This window comes from Rhinopithecus roxellana, chromosome 2 (assembly GCF_007565055.1).
Source record: "Rhinopithecus roxellana isolate Shanxi Qingling chromosome 2, ASM756505v1, whole genome shotgun sequence".
Lineage (NCBI taxonomy): Eukaryota > Metazoa > Chordata > Mammalia > Primates > Cercopithecidae > Rhinopithecus > Rhinopithecus roxellana.
Window position 1 is genome coordinate 132,819,429 of NC_044550.1, and position 19,557 is coordinate 132,838,985.

General features: G+C 39.2%; 1 protein-coding gene across 3 annotated transcripts in view; it reads left to right on the forward strand.

The window, feature by feature from the left end:
- Positions 1 to 19,557, forward strand: part of KIAA0232 (KIAA0232 ortholog) — a 102,526-nt gene that overhangs the window by 28,988 nt on the left and 53,981 nt on the right. For 2 of the 3 annotated variants that reach the window (XM_030920396.1, XM_030920388.1), the window contains exons 2-3: positions 9,054 to 9,156; positions 11,190 to 11,689. In XM_030920396.1, the coding sequence (XP_030776256.1) occupies positions 11,459 to 11,689 (231 nt within the window). In that variant the 5' untranslated portion in view covers positions 9,054 to 9,156; positions 11,190 to 11,458. The remainder of the gene's footprint in view (positions 1 to 9,053; positions 9,157 to 11,189; positions 11,690 to 19,557) is intronic. The other variant, XM_030920391.1, reaches the window with a different exon arrangement.

Consider the following 19,557-nt stretch of genomic DNA (forward strand, 5'->3'; position numbering starts at 1 on the left):
GAAAAGAGGAGGTCAAATTATATCCCTATTTGCCATTGATATGCTCTTATATCTAGAAGAACCTAAAGACTCCACCAAAAAACCTCCTAGATTTAATAAATAAATTCAGTAAAGTTGCAGGATACAAAATCGGCATACAAAAATCAGTAATGTTTCTATATACCAATAATGATCTAGCTGAGAAAGAAATCAAGAAGGCAGTTCCATTTACAATAGCCATAAAAAAGGTACCTAGGAATACATTTAACCATGGAGGTGAAAGATCTCTACAAGGAAGACTACAAATCACCAATAAAAGAAATTATAGATGACAAATAAATGGAAAAACATCCCATGCTCATGAATTGGAAGAATTAATATCATTAAAGTGACCATACTATCCAAAGCAATCTACAGATTCAACGTAACCCCTATGAAAATACCAATGTCATGTTTTACAGAATTAGAAAAAAAAATCCTAAAATTCATATGAAATCAATAAAGAACCCTAATAGCCAAAGCAATCCTGACCAAATGAACAAAGCTGGGGGTATCACATTACCTGACTCAAATTATATTACAAGGGTATATAGTAACCAAAACAGCATGGTACTGGTGTAAAAATAGATGTATGGACAATGGAACAGAATAGAGAATCCAGAAATTAAGCCACATATTTATAGCCAACTGATCTTTGACAACGCTAACAACAACATACATCAGAGAAAGACACCCTCTTAAAGAAATGGTGCTGGAAAAATTGGATTGCCCTATGCATAAGAATGAAACTGGACCCCAGTCTCTCACCATATACAAAAAATCAACTCAAGATGGATTAAAGACCTAAACGTAAGACCTGAAACTATAAAAATACTAGGAGAAAACCTAGGGAAAACTCTTCTGGACATTAATATAGGCAAAGAATCTGTAACTAAGACCTCGAAAACACAGGCAACTAAAGCAGAAATAGACAAATGGGACTTAATGAAACTAAAAAGCTTCAGCAGAGCAAAAGAAATCATTAGCAGACTGAAGAGACAGTTCCATTTACAATAGCCATAAAAAAGGTACCTAGGAATACATTTAACCATGGAGGTGAAAGCCTGTAGAATGAGAGAAAATGTTTGCAAACTATTTATCTGATAGAGAACTAATATCCAGAATATACAAGGAATTCAGACACTTCAACGGCAAAAACAAAAAGATCCCATTAAAAAGTGGGCAAAGACATGAATAGACTTTTTTTTTAAAAAGAAGACATACGCATGGCCTTACATGTATATGAAGAAAAGCTCGGCATCACCAGTCGTCAGAGAAATGCAGACCAAAACCAGAATGAGTTGTTGTGTTACCCCAGTCAGAATGGCTATTATTAAAAAGACAACAAAACAAAACAAAACAAAACACCTTTTTGCACGGATACAGAGAGAAGGAAACTCTTAAGCACTTTTGGTGGGAATGTAAATTAGTATAGCTTCTATGGAAAAGAGTATGGAGATTTCTCAAAGAACTAAAAATAGAATGAGCATTCGATTCAGCATTCCCACTGTTGGGTATCTACCCAAAGTAGATACTCAAAGGAAAAGAACACGTCACAAAGATACCTGTACTCATATGTTTATTGCAGCACTGTTCACAATAGCAAAGATGTAGAATCAACCTAAGTGTCCATCGGTAAATAAATGGGTAAAGAAAATGTGGTCTGTGCACACTATAGAATGCTATTCAGACAGAAAAAAAGAGTGAAATCATGTCTTTTGCAGCAACGTTGATGGAACTGGAGGTCATTATCTTAAGTGATAAGGCACAAGCCAGACATAGCCAGATACTGCGTAAACCCTGACTTACTGTGCAATCTATGCATGTAACAAAATTGCCCACGTACCCTATAAATTTTTCTTTTTCTTTCTGAGACAGGTTCTCACTCTGTCACCTAGGCTGGAGTGCTTTGGCACTATCTCGGCTCACTGCACCCTCTGCCTCCTGAGCTCCAGTGATCCTCCCACCTCAGCCTCCTGAGTAGCTGGGACTCCAGGCGTGAGCCACCATGCCTGGCTGATATTTGTATTTTTTTGGTAGAGATGGGGTCTCACCGTGTTGCCCAGGCTGGTCTTGAACTCCTGAGCTCAAGCAATCTCCCTGCCTCGGCCACCCAAAGTGCTGGGATTATAGGTGTGAGCCACTGTGCCTGGCCTAACGTTTCTTTCTTTCTTTCTTTTTTTTAAGATATAAACCTTTGTGTTAGGCTACTGTAATTTGGGAATTGTTTTTGCTGCATAATCTACCCTATTTTTAACCTTTTCCCTCAGTTTGTTCTTGACCACATATCTTAATTATTCTCAGTTCTCTCTTTGTTTTGTCAGTAAGCTTTAGTTGTTCTTATTATTCCATACAGTCTGACCTTGTCATTGAACCTTCCATGATTACATTGAAATGTAAGAAATTTGACCTTTTGAAATTTGATGCCTATCAAACATAAAGTAGATGTTTTCCAGTTCTCTCAAACAATTCTTTCTGAGCTCATTGTGTTATTTCAGAGTAGCTGTGATTAGTAGCCTTCCTTCCAGGTAGTGTCTTGGACAATCTACGGGAACGTGCGGGAGGGGCATAGCTCTGTTGAAAGAGCTAATGAGTCTTTGTTAAGCTCAACGCAGTCATTTACTAGAGAGGAGAGAGTCAAAACCAGTGTCGTTTAGTAGAACTTCTGTGATTATGGAAATGTCCTATATTTGCGCACTAGCTACATGTGGCTGTTGAGCACTTGAGCTGTAGCTAGTGTGACTGAGGAATTGACTTTTAGTTTAAAATAGCCACATGTGACTAGTGGCTACCATATTGGTCAGTGCGATAAGGGTCTTAGAACACCATGGGGATGACATGATGCCAGGTGAAAAAGGCAGAATATGAAAGTGTATGTATGTTATTATTTAATATATAGAAATAATAAATTTAAAGTTCTACGCAAAGGAAAAAACACTAATAATAAGCACACCAAAATACTCACAGTGAATATTAGGTGCTGAAATTATGTATGAGTGTGTGTTTCTATTTTTATATTTTAAAAATACTTTAAAACTTTGCTAATAAAGGTATATATGATAAACATAAGAAAGAAAGAAGTGCTGTGATACTAATAAAGACCACTTCAGCAAGTGAATATATTGGTTGAATAGAACTGCCCAGATTTTTCTCCATAACATCCACATTATTTTACATTTTGCCCAGAGAAGCCCAGTTTGTAACTGTTTACTGTGTGATGCTCTTTTTGATCAGTTGTGCTGTAACAAAAGTAAATAGAGAGAACAGTCCGCAAATAGTATTTATGCAGCCGTGTTCAAAAGACAGTATGCTTTTTGAAATCATTTTCATATGTTGTAATCACACCTACAATTATTTATAGTGTATTACGAAACAGGGAAATATCTTAATATTTAAATTAACTTGGCCACATGTCTGCTGTACTTGAACATTAAAGAAACTAAACTGTAGATAGTATGTCACTTATAGCTTATAAATAATTAGGAACACCAATGGGAGTTGTAATTTGAATTATTTTTAGTAATATATGTCATATAGAGTATAAAAAGATGGTTCCATGTTTCCTGGAATATTATTACATGAAGAATGAGATTTTGGGAAGATTTGTGAACTTCTTCAAAACAAGTGCTCACTGCTCCAAAAAAGCCTTCATTATTAAATTACTTGTGTGAAGTGTGGCATTATGTTTGGTCTGCTTCTTGGAAAAGGGTTTACTTATATAATGATTTAAGTACTTTGATCTGGTTTCTTTTTTATTATTATTTTTTATTTTTTGAGATGGAGTCTCGCTCTGTCGCCCAGGCTGGAGTGCAGTGGCGAGATCTCGGTTCACTGCAAGCTCCGCCTCCCGGGTTCACGCCATTCTCCTGCCTCAGCCTCCCAAGTAGCTGGGACTACAGGCGCCCACCACCTCGCCCTGATAATTTTTTGTATTTTTAGTAGAGATGGGGTTTCACCGTGTTAGCCAGGATGGTCTCAATCTCCTGAGCTCGCGATCTGCCCGCCTCGGTCTCCCAAAGTGCTGGGATTACAGGCGTGAGCCACCGCGCCCGGTCACACCCAGCTAATTTTTTTGTACTTTTAGTGGAGACGGGGTTTCACCGTGTTAGCCAGGATGGTCTCGATCTCCTGACCTATGATCCGCCCGCCTCGGCCTCCCAAAGTGCTGGGATTGCAGGCATGAGCCACCGCGCCCGGCCTGTTTCTTGTAATCTTTATTGGCTTTTGGTATCAGCTTAATGCTGTCTTCATAACATGATTTGAGAAGTATTGGGAGAGTTTGTATAGAATTGGAATTAGGCTTTTCTTAAATATTTGGTGGAATTCACCTATGAAGCTATATGGGCTTAGCGATTTCTTTGTGAGTTTTAAACTATAAATTCAGTTCCCTTTATAGATACAGGACTATTCATTCTGTTTCTTCTTGAGTAAGCTTTGGTAGTTTGTATCTTTCAAGGAATTTTTCCATTTCATTTAAGTTGTTGAATTTATTGGTATAAAGTTTTTTTAGTATCTCTTATTCTCATTTTTATACCTATAGAATCTGTAGTGATCTCACCTCTCTCATGCCTGATGTTGGTAATCTATGTCTTCTCTCTTTCCTGATCAGTCTGGCTAGAGGTTAAAGAACCTGTTTTCGGTTTTATTGTTTTTCTGCTTTCTATTTCATTGGTTTCTGCTCTGATCTTTTTTCTTTTTTCTGCTTAGTTTAGGTTTTGTTTGCTCTTCTTTTACTAGCTTCTTAAGGTGAAAACTGAGATCATTGATTTAAGACCTTTTCTAATATAGACAGTGTTCTACTTTTCTTTCTCAGTACTGCTTTTGTGGCATCCTAAAAATATTGATAGGTTGTGTTTTCATTTACATTCAGTTCGAAGTATAGTAACTACTAATTTCTCAAATTTCTTCTTTCTCCCCCCCCCTTTTTTTTTTTTTTTTTTTTGAGATGGAGTCTCGCTCTGTTGCCCGGGCTGGAGTGCAGTGGTGCGATCTCGGCCCACTGCAGCCTCCGCCTCCCAGGTTCAAACGATTATCTCGCCTCAGCCTCCCGAGTAGCTGGGGCTACAGGCACCCGCCACCACGCCTGGTTAATTTTTTTATATTTTTAGTAGAGATGTTTCACTGTGTTAGCCAGGATGGTCTTGACCTCCTGACCTCGTGATCCACCCGCCTCGGCCTCCCAAAGTGCTGGGATTACAGGCGTGAGTCACCGCACCTGGCCTCCCCTATTGTTTAGAAATATGTTTTTAGTTCTCATATATTTGGAAGCTTTTCCAGACATCTTTATGTTACTAATTATAATTCCGTGTGGTCAGAGAATATGCATGTATGATTGAATTCTTTTAAGCTTATTGCACCTTTTCTGTGGCCAAAGATACAGTTTATCTTAGGTCAAGTTGGTTGATAATGTTGTTCTCTCTATATCCTTATGGATTTTTTTGTGTATTTCTTCTTGCAGTGACTGACAAAGAGGTTTTGAAATCTAGTGTAATTGTGGACTTGTTTATTTATCTTTGCAGTACTATCAATTTTTGTTTCATATATTTTGCAAATATGCTATTAGATGTATAATACAAAGGACTGGTACGTCCTTTTGATACATCCATCCCTTTATCATTATGAATTGACCTTCTTTATTTCTGCTAGTATTTTTTGCACTGAAATTTACTTTTGTCAGAAAGTGATGTAGACACCCTAGCTTTCTTTTTATTAATGTTAGTGTAGTATTTTTTCTATCCTTTTACTTTTAACCTATTTGTGTCTTTATATTTAAAGTGGATTTTATACACCTATAACATTCAGACCAAGAACCAAATTAAGAATACATTCCCAGGTTGGGCGCAGTGGCTCATGCCCGTAATCCCAGCACTTTGGGAGGCCGAGGCAGGTGGATCACAAGGTCAGGAGTTTTAAGAACAGCCTGGCCAAGATGGTGAAACCCTGTCTCTACTAAAAATACAAAAATTAGCTGGGCATGCATGGTGGCGGGCGCCTGTAATCCCAGCTGCTTGGGAGGCTGAGTCAGAGAATTGCTGGAACCCAGGAGGCAGAGGTTGCAGTGAGCCAAAATCGCACCAGTGCACACCAGCCTGGGTAACAGAGCAAGACTCTGTCTCAAAGAAAAAAAAGAATACACTCCCTGTACTGGCAGTAGCTCAGTGGTTCCTTCAGCAGAGAACACTTCCATTTACAATAGACAACGCGCACGCGCGCGCACACACACACACACACACACACACACAACCTAGGAATACATCTAACGAAGGAGGTGAAAGATCTCTGTAAGAAGAACAATAAAATCATAGATAACAAAAATATGGAAAAATATTTCATGCTCATGGACTGGAAGAATTGATATTGTTATGATGGCCATACAGCCCAAAGCAGTCTACATATTAAACACTGCTCCCATCAAACTACTAATGTCATTTTTCACAGAATTGGAAAAAAAAAAACTATTCTAAAATTAATATGGAACCAAAAAACAGCCCGAATAGCCAAAGCAATCCTAAGCAAAAAGAACAAAACCAGTGGTTTCGTGTTACCTGACTTCAAACTATACCATAAGGCTACAGTAACCAAAACAGCATGGTACTGGTACAAAAATAGATAGGTAGACCAATGGAACAGAATAGAGAACCCAGAAATAAAGGTGTACACCTGTAGCCATCGAATGTTCAACAAACTTGACAAAAGTAAGCAACAGGAAAAGGACTCCCTGTTCAATAAATGGTCCTGGAATAAATTACTGGCCATATGCAGAGGAATGAAAATGGACCCCTACCTTTCAGCATATATAAAAATTGACCCAAGATGGATTATAGATATTTAAATGTAAGAAAACTATAAAAACCCTAGAAAAAAAACTTGGAAACACCATTCTGGCCGTAGGAAGGAATTTGTGTTAACTAAGTCCTCAAAAGCAATTGCAACAAAAACAAACATTGACAAATGAGATCTAATTAAGCTAAAGAGCTTATGTATAGCAAAAGAAATTATCAACAGAGTAAACAGTGTACCGTATTGATAGATACACCATTTCGTATACAGACTACTTACAGAATAGGAGAAAATATTTGCAAACTACATCTGGATATTGGACACAGGTCCTGTGTCCAATATCCAGAATCTATTGGAAACTTAAACAATTAAACAAGAAAAAAAACAACCCCATAAAAAGTGGGCAAAAGACATGAACAGTTTTCAAAAGAAGACATACAAGCAGCCAACAAACGTATAAAAAAAAGTTCCACATCGCTGATTATCAGAGAGATGCAAATCAAAACCACAATGAGTTACCATCTCACATCAGTCAGAACGGCTGTTATTAGAAGTTGAAAAACAGATGCTAACGAGGCTGCAGAGAAAAGGGAACACTTATGCACTGTTGGTGGGAATGTAAATTAGTTCTGCCACTGTGGAAAACAGTTTGGAGATTTCTCAACTTGAAACAGAACTACCATTTGACCCAGCAATCCCATTACTGGGTACATCTCAGAAAAAGACACATGTACTCATATGTTCATCATGGCACTATTCACACTAGCAAAGATATGGAGTCAACCTGGGTGCCCATCAACAGTGGATTGCATAAATAAAATGTGGTACATATATACCATGGAATACTATACAGCCATTAAAATAAAAGAATGAAATCTGTCCTTTGCAGCAACGTGGATGCAGCTGGAGGATAATATCCTAAGTGAATTAATGTAGGAACAGAAAATCGAATACTGCATGTTCTCACTTAAAAGTGGGAGTTAAACATCAGTTACTCGTGGATGTAAAGGTGACAGCAGTAGCCACTGAAGATTGCTATAGTGATGATGGGGGGAGGCGGTAGGTGTTGAAAAAACTGTTGGGTAGTTTTCGATGGCTACAGGTGTACACCTTTATTTCTGGGTTCTCTATTCTGTTCTATTGGTCTACATATCTATTTTTGTACCAGTACTTGGGCAATGGAATAATTCATACCCCAAACCTCAACATCATGCAACATACCCAGGTAACAAACTTGCACATGTATCCCCTGAATCTAAAATAAAGGTTAAAAAGGGAAAAAAAGAAGCTGTATCTTACTTGGGTAGAGCAGGTAGAGAAGTTTGGGGAAAAGCTGGCATGTTTAGGCTACATCTACCAGATTGACATTTAGGAAAATAAATTTGAATTCTGTGGAAAGAATTAAGTGGAGGGTTTTTTTAATAAGCAGCATATAATTAGGTCTTGCTGTTTTAAAATTCAGTCTATCTCTGCCTTTTAATTGATGTGTTTAGGTCATTTACATTCATTATTATTAACAGCTATATTATCAGAATTTGTCTTCAAGTGATAGTAGATATACCATTTTCATACAAGAACCTTGTAATAGTATTCTTACATTTGTCCACTCCTGGCCTTTATGCTACTGTTGGCTTACGTTTTACTTATATGTATGTTATTAAATAAAAGCTCTACAATGTTTTGTATTATTTTTGTTTATAAACAGTTATCTTTTAAAGATATTTAAATAATAAGACAAATGTTGTTATTTCTGGTGCTCTTTGTTCCCTTGAATGGATCCACATTTTGTTCTGTCTTAGTCTGTTTTCTGTTGCTATAACAGAATGACATAGATTAGGTATTTATAAAGAATAGTTTATTTGACTTACAGTTCCTGGAGGCTGGGAAGTCCAAAAGCATGGCACTGGCATGTAGTGAGGGTCATGCCATGGCAGAAAGCATCACATGAGGAGGAGGGTAAGAGCAGGCGAGAGTGCTTTAGACAGAGAGAAATGGGGCTGAACTTATCCTTTTATCAGGAACCCACTCCTGTGATATGAGGTTGGAGCCCTCATGACCTCTTAAAGGTCTTACCTCTTAATACTATCACAATGGCAGTTAAATTTCGACATGAGGCTTGGAGGTGATATTTAAATCATAGCATTTGCTGGCAATAAATTCCTTCAGTTTTTGCATATTAGAAAAAGTCTTTGTTTCACTTTCATTTTGAAAGTTTTTAATTTTTTGCTTTTTATTTTTATTTTTTATTTCCATAGGTTTTTGGGGGAACAGGTGGTGTTTGGTTACATGACAAGTTCTTTAGTGGTGATTTCTGAGATTTTGATGCACCCTTCACCTGAGCAGCATACACTCTACCTGGTTTGTAGTCTTTTATCCCTTACCCATCTCCCCCTTTCCCCCCGAGTTCCCAAAGTCCACTGGTATCATGCCTTTGTATCCTCATAGCTTGGCTCCCACTTGTGAGTGAGAACATACAGTGTTTGGTTTTCAATTACTATATTACTTCACTTAGAATAATGGTCTCTAGTTTTATCACGGTCACTGCAAATGCCATTATTTCATTCCCTTTTGTGACTGAGTAGTAGTCCATTGTATATGTGTGTGTGTACATATATACACACACACCACAATTTCTTTATCCCCTCATTGATTGATGGGCATTTGGGCTGGTTCCATATTTTTGCAATAGCAAATTGTGCTGCTATAAATATGCGTGTGCAAGTATCTTTTTGAAAGACACTTTCAGTGAGTATAGAATTCTAGGTTGACAGTTTTTTTTTCTTTCAGTACTTTAAAGTTTTTGCTCCATTATCTGCTCACTTGCATTGTTGCCAACAAGAAAACTGATGTCATACTTATCTTTTGTTTGCTATATTTAATGTTTCTTTTTTCTCTGAGTGCTTTAAAAATTTTCTGTTTATCACAAGTTTGGGTAATTTTTTTATAGTGTTCTAGGGGTCATTTTCTTCATATTTCTTGCACATCTCCAGAATTGAGTGTATTATTTAATTAACAATCTCTCTGGCATCCTGAGATCCAAACGTTAAATGAATTATGGAATGTTTTGAAAGTCAGTTGGAAAAGTTCAGCTGGTGAAAGTTACAGAAAATCTTTGCTTTAATTTATCTAGTTGTCATAATTCAGATAAGAGTGTAGTAGAGAGGATTTCAAAAGTAGCAAAACATGTATTAGTGACACATTAATTTAGTAACTTAGTCCTGTGGTGAACTTAAAACTGCTGTCTTTATATTTAATGTGTGTAAAATTTACCATGTAGCGATAGATAAATTTAAGAAACTCAGTTTTAAATCTTTGGGTAATAGTATTTGTCTTTCTGACTTGATGCTTTTACTAACATTTATTAACAATACTTTGAAAGTAATTTTTGATAACCCTCTTATTGTCTGTTAAAATTCATGCAAAAGTTGAGTTTAGGAGGTTTACCTTTCATTACATTAGTTTTCATTTTCTAGTGGTTTGTAAATTAGAACTCTAATATAAATAATGTTATGATTTAATAAAGCAATTGTTAGATTACTTTCACATATTGAAAGTATGTTAATTTGGGGGAAGCTATTAAACTAAAAGTGTGTCATCTGTCGTAAAAGCTAAGAAATGCAACCTAGGTATATAAGAAGAAAAGTTGCAATAGGTATAAGAGTATAGCCTGGCTGTAACAGACTGGTGCTCCACCTTTATTTGTGTGAAATCAGAGATGACCAGTCCTAAAGTTTCGAGCCTTACAAAGTAATTAATTACCTGTGTAAAACATAAAGAACTACTTTTTTTACTCATGTTTCAATGAAATTACTCTTCATCTACTGATTTCCGTTATACTTAGTTATGAACTAGTGATTTATTAGTTAAGTTTTTCAGCATTAAAGAAACAAAATTTTACTAGTCCAATCTCTTGAGATAGCAAAAAAAAAAAAAAAAAAAATTAGTATAATTGAGCAGGAGGAGAGCATCAACTTCTGAATTTTTATTTGTTTTAAATGATACTCAGCTTTTTAAAAGTTCACAATGTTGTTTTAAGTTTTTTAAACATTTATTTTTAAAGACATGATCTCAATATATTCCCCACGCTGGATCGCAGGGGTTATTCATAGGTACAGTCATGGTGCAGGGCAGCCTGGAACTCCTGGGTTCAAGCAGTCTTCCTGCTGCAGCCTCCCAACTTGCTGGTATACAGGAAGGTACCACAGTGCCTGGATTCATTTTAGAAGTTTAAAATGTCAAAGATTGTAGGGGGGGGGATATCAGTGTTCTAAGAAACCAAAAATATTTTAATAAAGAGGGACATTTGATTCATTTGATTTTTATTCTCAAAAGGTCAATAATTTATTATTTATATATAATGCATATTTTTTTTTCCTCTCTCATTTTTGTAGGTTCTGCCGGAGACTTCCATTTGGCCTCAATGTGAAATTAAAGTAGAAAATCACATCTACATGTATGTTGCTATCAGGATGTTGATTCATTAGTCATGCCTGAAGAGGGAAAGTCTGTTTTAGGTGGCTGACTACCAGCAAAAATAAATGCTTATCCTACATGTCAAGCATCTCTCCTTATTACTGGAGTGAAAATCCCCTCCAGATACCAACAGAATATCAACTGCAGAAAATGCTTCACATTTTAAGGATGTCGGCAACCTAAATTCATGTACCCTATCTGTACAGTTGTTGTGGATGGTTTGCCATCTGAAAGCTCCTCAAGTTCTTATCCAGGCCCTGTGTCTGTTTCTGAAATGTCTCTGCTTCATGCTTTGGGTCCAGTGCAGACCTGGCTGGGACAAGAGCTCGAGAAATGTGGCATTGATGCCATGATTTACACTCGGTATGTCCTCAGTCTTCTGCTGCATGACAGCTATGACTACGACCTGCAGGAACAGGTATTTACATATTTTAAGTGTTTTGTGAAAACTGATTGTATCTGTATGTATACATTCCTCTTAAACAAGCACTTTCATACTTTAAAACTGGGCCATTCATGTGTGTCTGCAAACATTTAACCTGTCAGTGACCAGATGGTAAGATTGCCTTGGAGTGTCAATCAGCCTGTGTCACTGAGCACCCTGTTAAGTGCAGTTATTTTATTCATGGTTAGACTTTCTCACTGTTGATTACGTTTTGGCATAGACTCCAGATCTTGTCACGGATTGGTCATAGTTTGATGACCTGCTACCTTTGAGTAGCAGTGCTCTAGAATGTTGATTTCTACTATTTAGAAAACTCACACATTATGAATAGATATGTAAACATTGTATCTATTATACTTCTTACCATTCCAAATTTAATATTATATTTTATCTGCAAGAAAGATATTTAACTGCTTATTAGTCAGTATGTATGACAAATCAGTAGACTTAAACTTCAGTAAAGCACAGTTTTGCTATAAGTCAGTGTGTGTCACCTTGTAAGTTGGTCATTACACATTTTACTTGACTTTGCTGCTGAGTTTATAGTGAGAAATTGGGCTGGGTGTGGTGGTTCACATTTATAATCCCAACACTTTGGGAGGATCCCTTTAAACTGGGAGTTTGAGACCAGCCTTGGTAACATAGAATCCAGTCTCTAAAAAAGTATTTAAAAATTAGCCAGGCATGGTGACACGTGCCTGTAGTCTGTAGCTACTCTGCAGGCTGAGGTGGGAGGATCGCTTGAGCCCAGGAAGTTGAGGCTGCAGTGAGCCATGATTGCGCCACTGCACTCCAGCCTTGGCAACAGAGCAACACCCAGTCTCTCTCACATGCATACACATGAGAGAGAGAGACAGAGAAAGAAAGAAAGAAAGAGAAACCAAATACAGGTTCTTGAAAAAAATCTTAACCTCAGTCTCATTCTTAAGAGGAGCTACTGAAAGTGAGGCCTGCCAGAGGGAACCAGAGTCATCAGTAGTGAATAAATGGCCTCTGGGTGACTTCTGTGTACAAATTTCACGTAAAGTCTTTTGGTTTTTATGGACAGTAAAAAGAAGGAGGTATTTTGTGGGCAGTTTTTGTTGCTGTTTTAAACCATCGTTAACCACACTGAAAGCAAAGCAGGAAGAGTTTCATTGTCAGAAGAAATTGGCTTTGCCCCTCCAAACCACACAAAAAATCCTCAAAGTCCTATAAATAACACATACAGAGGATTTCACCAAGATGCTTTTTTTTTTTTTTTTTTGAGACAGGGTCTTGCTCTGTCACCCAGGCTGGAGTGCATTGGTGTGATCATAGCTCACTGAAGCCTTGAACTCCTGGGCTCCAGCCATCCTCCCACCTCAGCCTCGCAAAGTGCTGGCATTACAGATGGGAGCTACTGTTTCCAGCCAGCTTAACATTCAGTTGTACAGAGCATGTTTGATGAGATGGTTTCCCATCGTGTCTAGCTGGACGTGATGGACGTGTCTTGCTTCCAGGTTGCTTGCTGCCTTGGCTGGCAGTAGATCCAGTAAGGTTTTGAAGCAATTAACTTATAACCTAATAATCAGCGAGTGTGTTATTTTGGTGGTCAGTATTTTGTATAATTTCCTTACCAGAGCTCTGTTATTTGCCATCATCTTTCTGGTAAATGTCAAATATACTCCTTTACAGGCAAGTAAGACGTTAAATCTACAAACATGGAAGGACTTTCATTTCCAGAAATGAGGAAAATATTTCTCATCATTCAAAAATTATGTACTTCATTGTAAGCATGTACTCATAGGGAATGATTTTTTTTTTTTTTTTTTGAGACAGGGTCTTGCTGTAGATGCCCAGGCTGGAGTGCAGTGGCGTGATCATAGCTCACTGCAGTCTTAACCTCCTGGGCTCAAGCGATCTTCCTGCCTCTGTCTCCTGAGTAGCTGGGACCACATGCGTGTGGCACCCCACCCAGCTAATTTTTTAAAAACTATGTCTCTCTCTGTTGTTACCTAGGCTGGAAAGAATAGTTTTTTAGTAGGACTTGAACTTCCTATTTCTTAGAGTTGTATGTCAGCAATATCAGTCTAGAATATTTAATCAACACCAATACATTTACTAGCACAAAGTATGTTCTGGGTGCTATAGGACATACAGGATAAAACAGGCCAGATGTTAATAAGATTATAGTCAATCACATCTCTGATCAGACTTGTGAATCCTGTGGTTTCTTTACTAGCTCTAGGGGGTTGTGGTCAGAGATAAGATGAACTATCAGTATCTGCAGCTGTGTTTGATCCTCCCTCCAGAGTTCTGGTTCATTCCTCAGGACACAAGACAGATAAAGGTTAGGGAAAGCATAACATGTCTGGAGTTACAAGGAGAATCCATAGGGAAATAAAAGGCCCTAAAATACTTTTCTACTTGGTCCAGAATAACAGCAGTGTGTGCCAAGTCCCATGCCGATGAAGAAGGTTAAATTTTAAATGATATCTGTTTTAATAAGACATGACTTGAGAATCTTTTATCCCCTACATTACTATTCCATGAAGTTACAGTCTCTCATTAAAGGTGGCAAAAGCCAGATGCCTGACTCAAAGGGAGGATGTGCTTACTGTTTCCCCAGGCAGAGAGGATGCAGAAGCCAAGGATGGTTCTCTTCTAGCAAGAGTAAGGAGAGTGGAAGGGCCCTTAGCTTCTGTCATTCAGAACTCCGGCTAACAGCAAGGCTGACAGACCTGGGTGAAGATGTGTGCCACCTTTCCTGATCTCTGGCTCATGCTTGTGATAACACAGCCCCTCAAGTGGAGGCCAAACCACTCTGCTCCTGGGTGTTCATTTCCTCACATCTTCTCTCACCCCTTTGTCCTTGAGTTAGTCTAGCCTTGAGCGGCCAGTTTTAAGACCCATCACTTTTCCTGGTTTAGGCTAAAGCAGACACACAGTGCTCTTGAGTTCTGAAACAGATTGGATGCCTCAGTTTGGTCTCAGCTGTGCAGGATGATAAGGAAGTAAAGCTGATCAGATCCTAGTCTTGTTTAAGGCTGAGTCACCTATAAACTTCTAATTTGGGCAGGGTTTAAACACAGTTGTGGTGGTGGACTGGTTACAATGTAGTTCCAGAGAACAACTGCCTTGTAATATGGAGATATCACTGTGCCAGTAGTTTTATAGTTTTATTTCCACAAATGTTTCTTCTTCTTTTTTTTTTTTTTTTTTTTTTTTGTCGTGATTACTCTGTCTGGGAAGTATATTCTCAAATAATCAGGAAATCACTACATACCACTTTTATTTTATATAACCGCTTTTCTTCACCATCTTTCAAAGCCCAGGTCACCTGTCTCTGAAACTTTTTCTGATAATTTCTGATGAAAGCAATGTCTTCTACCAAACTTGATAATATTTTACTGTAAAGCTTTTCATTAGTGTTACCGGAATGTATTCTGTTTCTCAGTATGTTATAACATCCTTATGGGTAGAAATCATATATTAATCTTTTTTAAAAAGTTTAACCAGCCTGGGCAACATAATGAGACCCCATCTCTTTAAAAAAAATTAGCTGGATGCAGTGGGGTTTACCTGTAGTCCCAGCAACTTGGGAGGCTGAGGTGGGAGGATCACTTGAGCCTGGGGGTTGGAGGCTGCAGTGAGCAGCGATCGTGACGCTGCACTCCAGCCTGGGAAACAGAGCGAGACCCTATCTCTTAAAAAATAAATAAATGTAACTTTTTAAAATGAAGTAATTTCAGACCTCAGAAGTACAGCTAGGATAGTACAGAGAACTCTCATGTTCTCTTCAGTCACCAATTGTTAGTATTTTCACACGTTTGCTTTCTTTTTTATTGATATATAATAGGTGTACATATTTGTGGAGTATTGTAATGTTTTGATGCATGTATATAAGACGTTATGATCAAGTCAGGGTATTTGAGTTATAACCTATCTCCTTAAACATTTATCTTTTCTTTGTGTTGGAAATGGTCCAATTCTTTTCTAGCTATTTTGAAATATACAATAAGTATTGTTAGCTATAGTCTCCCTACCATACTGTTGAATACTAGAAGTGACTCCTTCTGTTTAACTGTATGTTTGTACCCTTTGTACCCTTTAACCCACTTCTCTTCATCTTCTACTTTTGCTTTATTTCTGTCTTCTCTTCATGTTGACCTCTCTAACTAGCATGTTCTTTTTAAGATCAAAGACTTTCCCTTGATCATATTACAATTACAAAATTCAGGAAAATTAGGATAAAACTTTATTGTCAGATATACAGTCAATACTCAGTTTTTGTCACCTGTCCTGATATTGTTTCTCACTGCAGTTTTCTCCCTCATCTAGTATCTAGTTTGAGATTATGCATCGACTTTAATGGCCACATCCCTTTAATCTCCTTTCATCTGGAATAATTCCTTGTTTGTCCTTTGTGTCTCATGACATTGACACTTTTGGAGAGTCCAGGCCAGTTTTGCAAAACATCCCTTAATTTGGGTTTGTTGGGTATTTCCTCGTGTTTAGAGTTGGCTTGTGCGTTTATGGTAGTAGCATTGCATAATGATGTTTCCTTTTTTTCTGCATATCACATCAGAGGGCCAGTGACAACAGTCTTTTTCATTCTTGGAGACGCTGACTTGGTTCCTCGTGGTTCAGATGGTGTCCACCAGGTTTCTCCTTGTAATGAATAAGCGATCTGTGCAGGGAGACTTTGATACTTTTACCATCCATTGATGTCCTTGCCTGAATCAGTTATTAGTTGGGTGGTTGAAAAATGGTGATTTTTCGGCCGGGCGCGGTGGCTCAAGCCTGTAATCCCAGCACTTTGGGAGGCCGAGACGGGCAGATCACGAGGTCAGGAGATCGAGACCATCCTGGCCAACATGGTGAAACCCCGTCTCTACTAAAAAAATACAAAAAACTAGCCAGGTGAGGTGGCGGGCGCCTGTAGTCCCAGCTACTCGGGAGGCTGAGGCAGGAGAATGGCGTGAACCCGGGAGGCGGAGCTTGCAGTGAGCGAGATCCGGCCACTGCACTCCAGCCCGGGCGACAGAGCGAGACTCCATCTCAAAAAAAAAAAAAAAAAAAAAATGGTGATTTTTCTAACTCAGTTTTTCCCTCTACATTTACTAGTTGACATTCTACTACAGTGCCTTCCATCTTTTAAAAATCAGTAGCCTAGTCACATAAGGAACATTACAACATGTAAGATGCAGCGCCAGCCACTTCATATATAAGGATTGCCTTATTCAGTCTGCAAGCCAAACCTGGAAAGTAAGTATTAAGCTCCCACAGCCTGAAAGTGAATGGCATGGCAATGTGCATTGACTGGTGACCTGGAGCATTAAGCCTAGATCCTGTACATCTTACAACACATCTGTTACATTCGTTTAAAACATTTTACAGTTTTACTCAAAAATGACTAAACGGAGAACTTCAGTAACATTATAACTTTAAATGGAATTAACTTTTCCTGCCTAGAGGTTGTGCTAGATTTATAGTCAGCAGCAGATCTCCCCATGATCTGTCACAGGTGGGAAGGGATACACTAGCAGATGAGGGTGGCTTTCACTGTTGTTCTTATAACCCCAAATATGCTTTCGTTTCCTTCATAGCTAATTAAACTACCAATTGAGAGTTTATTAAACTTTTTCTTGTATTGTTATACATTGATGTTCTCAGCATAATGCATTCTTTGTTTATTATTATTATTAGGAGTCTGTGATGATAACAGAAAACCCAGCTCGGTCTGGCTTAAACAGAAGTAATAGTAAAAGCAAACACATGTATATCATGTGCTGTGTGCCAGCCGCTGTTGAAGGCACTCATTTTCCGTTCACAGTAACTCATTTAATCCTCCTTACACCATCCTGTTATTATTTGTATTTCATAGGTGGAGATACTGACAGTGGTTAAATAGCTTGCCCAAGGCCACACAGCTAGTAAATTTTGGAGCATTTACTGAAATATCTGGGAATCAGCGCTGACCCCAGTGGCAACTTGATCCAGGACCTACAGTAAAATCAGTACCCCATCTTTTAGCTTGCCTTCTCTGTTGTCTTTTTTTTTTTTTTTTTTTTGAGATGGAGCACTCACTCTGTTGCCCAGGCTAGAGTGCAGAGGCGACCTTGGCTCACTGCAGCCTCCACCTCCTGGGTTCAGGTGATTCTCCTGCCTCAGGCTCCTGAGTAGCTGGATTACAGGCATGCATTACCACGCCTGGCTAAATTTTATATTTTTAGTAGACACAGGGTTTCACCATGTTGGTCAGGCTAGTCTTGAACTCCTGGCCTCAAGTGATCCACCCACCTTGGCCTTCCAAAGTGCTGGGATTATAGGTGTGAGCTGCTATGCCTGGCCTGTTTTCTTTATTCTCAGGCTTCACCTCTACCCTGCCTGCTGTGAGCTCAGACTCACACCCTTTTTTTGTGTATGTGTGTCCAGCAGAAAGAGCAGGCTTCTCATCCTAATAGGTCAGCTTTGCTATGGAGCTGTTCCTGACCTGACCTCTGCAGTGACAAGACTTGGGTGGCTAGGGTACAAGCACCTGGAACCACAAGGACTAAGAATTGGAGAGGATGATTCTCCAAGGGAAATACAGAATACTGTGCTGAACCACCCCAAAAAAGTCCTAACTACCTTTGTACAAAGTAGTGCTTTCTTTCTCTCTTCTCCTCCTTCCTTCCTTCCTTCCTTCCTTCCTCCCTCCCTCCCTCCCCTCCCTCCCTCCCCTCCCCTCCCCTCCCCTCCCCTCCCCTCCCCTCCCCTCCCCTCCCCTCCCCTCCCCTCCTTTCTTTCATTTGTGAGACAGAGTCTTACCCTGTCGCCCAGGCTGGAATGCAGTGGTGCGATCTTGGCTCACTGCAAACTCCGCCTCCCGGGTTCAAGCAATTCTCCTGCTTCAGCCTCCCAAGTAGCTGGGATTACAGGCGTGCGCCACTATGCCTGGCTAATTTTTGTATTTTTAGTAGAGACGGGGTTTCACTATGTTGGTCAGGCTGGTCTCGAAATCTTGACCTCATGATCCGCCCGCCTTGGCCTCCCAAAGTGATAGGATTACAGGCGTGAGCCACCATGCCCGGCTCTCTCTTTTTTTTTAAAGACAGAGTCTCAGTCTGTTGCCCAGGCTACAGTGCAGTGGCACAATCATTGCTCACCAAATTCCAGGGCTCAAGCAGTCCTCCCACCTCAGCCTCCCAAGTAGCTGGGACTATAGGTGTGCACCACCATGCCCAGCTAATTTGTGTTTTGTAGAGATGAGGTCTTGCTTTGCTGCCCAGGTTAGTAGTACTTTCTTTTTCTAATCTATTACTAGTTTCTAAGTTGTAGGATGTATTCCCTGATTGTACTGCATTCTAGGTTACAGTCTTCAAATAAACTGTTTTCTAGTATTATCCCTTCTAATGATTTTGTTGTCTTTCTTTCTTTTTTTTTTTTTTTTTTGAGATGGAGTCTCGCTCTGTCACCCAGGCTGGAGTGCAGTGGCGCCATCTCGGCCCACTGCAAGCTCTGCCTCCCGGGTTCACGCCATTCTCCTGCCTCAGCCTCCCGAGTAGCTGGGACTACAGGCGCCCGCCACCACGCCCTGCTAATTTTTTGTATTTTTAGTAGAGGCGGGGTTTCACCATCTTAGCCAGGGTGGTCTCGATCTCCTGAGCTCGTGATCCACCCGCCTCGGCCTCCCAAAGTGCTGGGATTACAGGCGTGAGCCACTGTGTCCGGCCGATTTTGTTCTCTTTCTCTAGGAGTTTTTTTTGCAGATCACCTCAAAAATTATCCTTTCATGATGGCCCCTCCATCTGAGTGATGGCTTTAGGTGTTGTTGGACTGTTACATTTTCTTTTTTAGATCTTAGGACTCCCAGAACTTTACTAACTGTTCCAGAT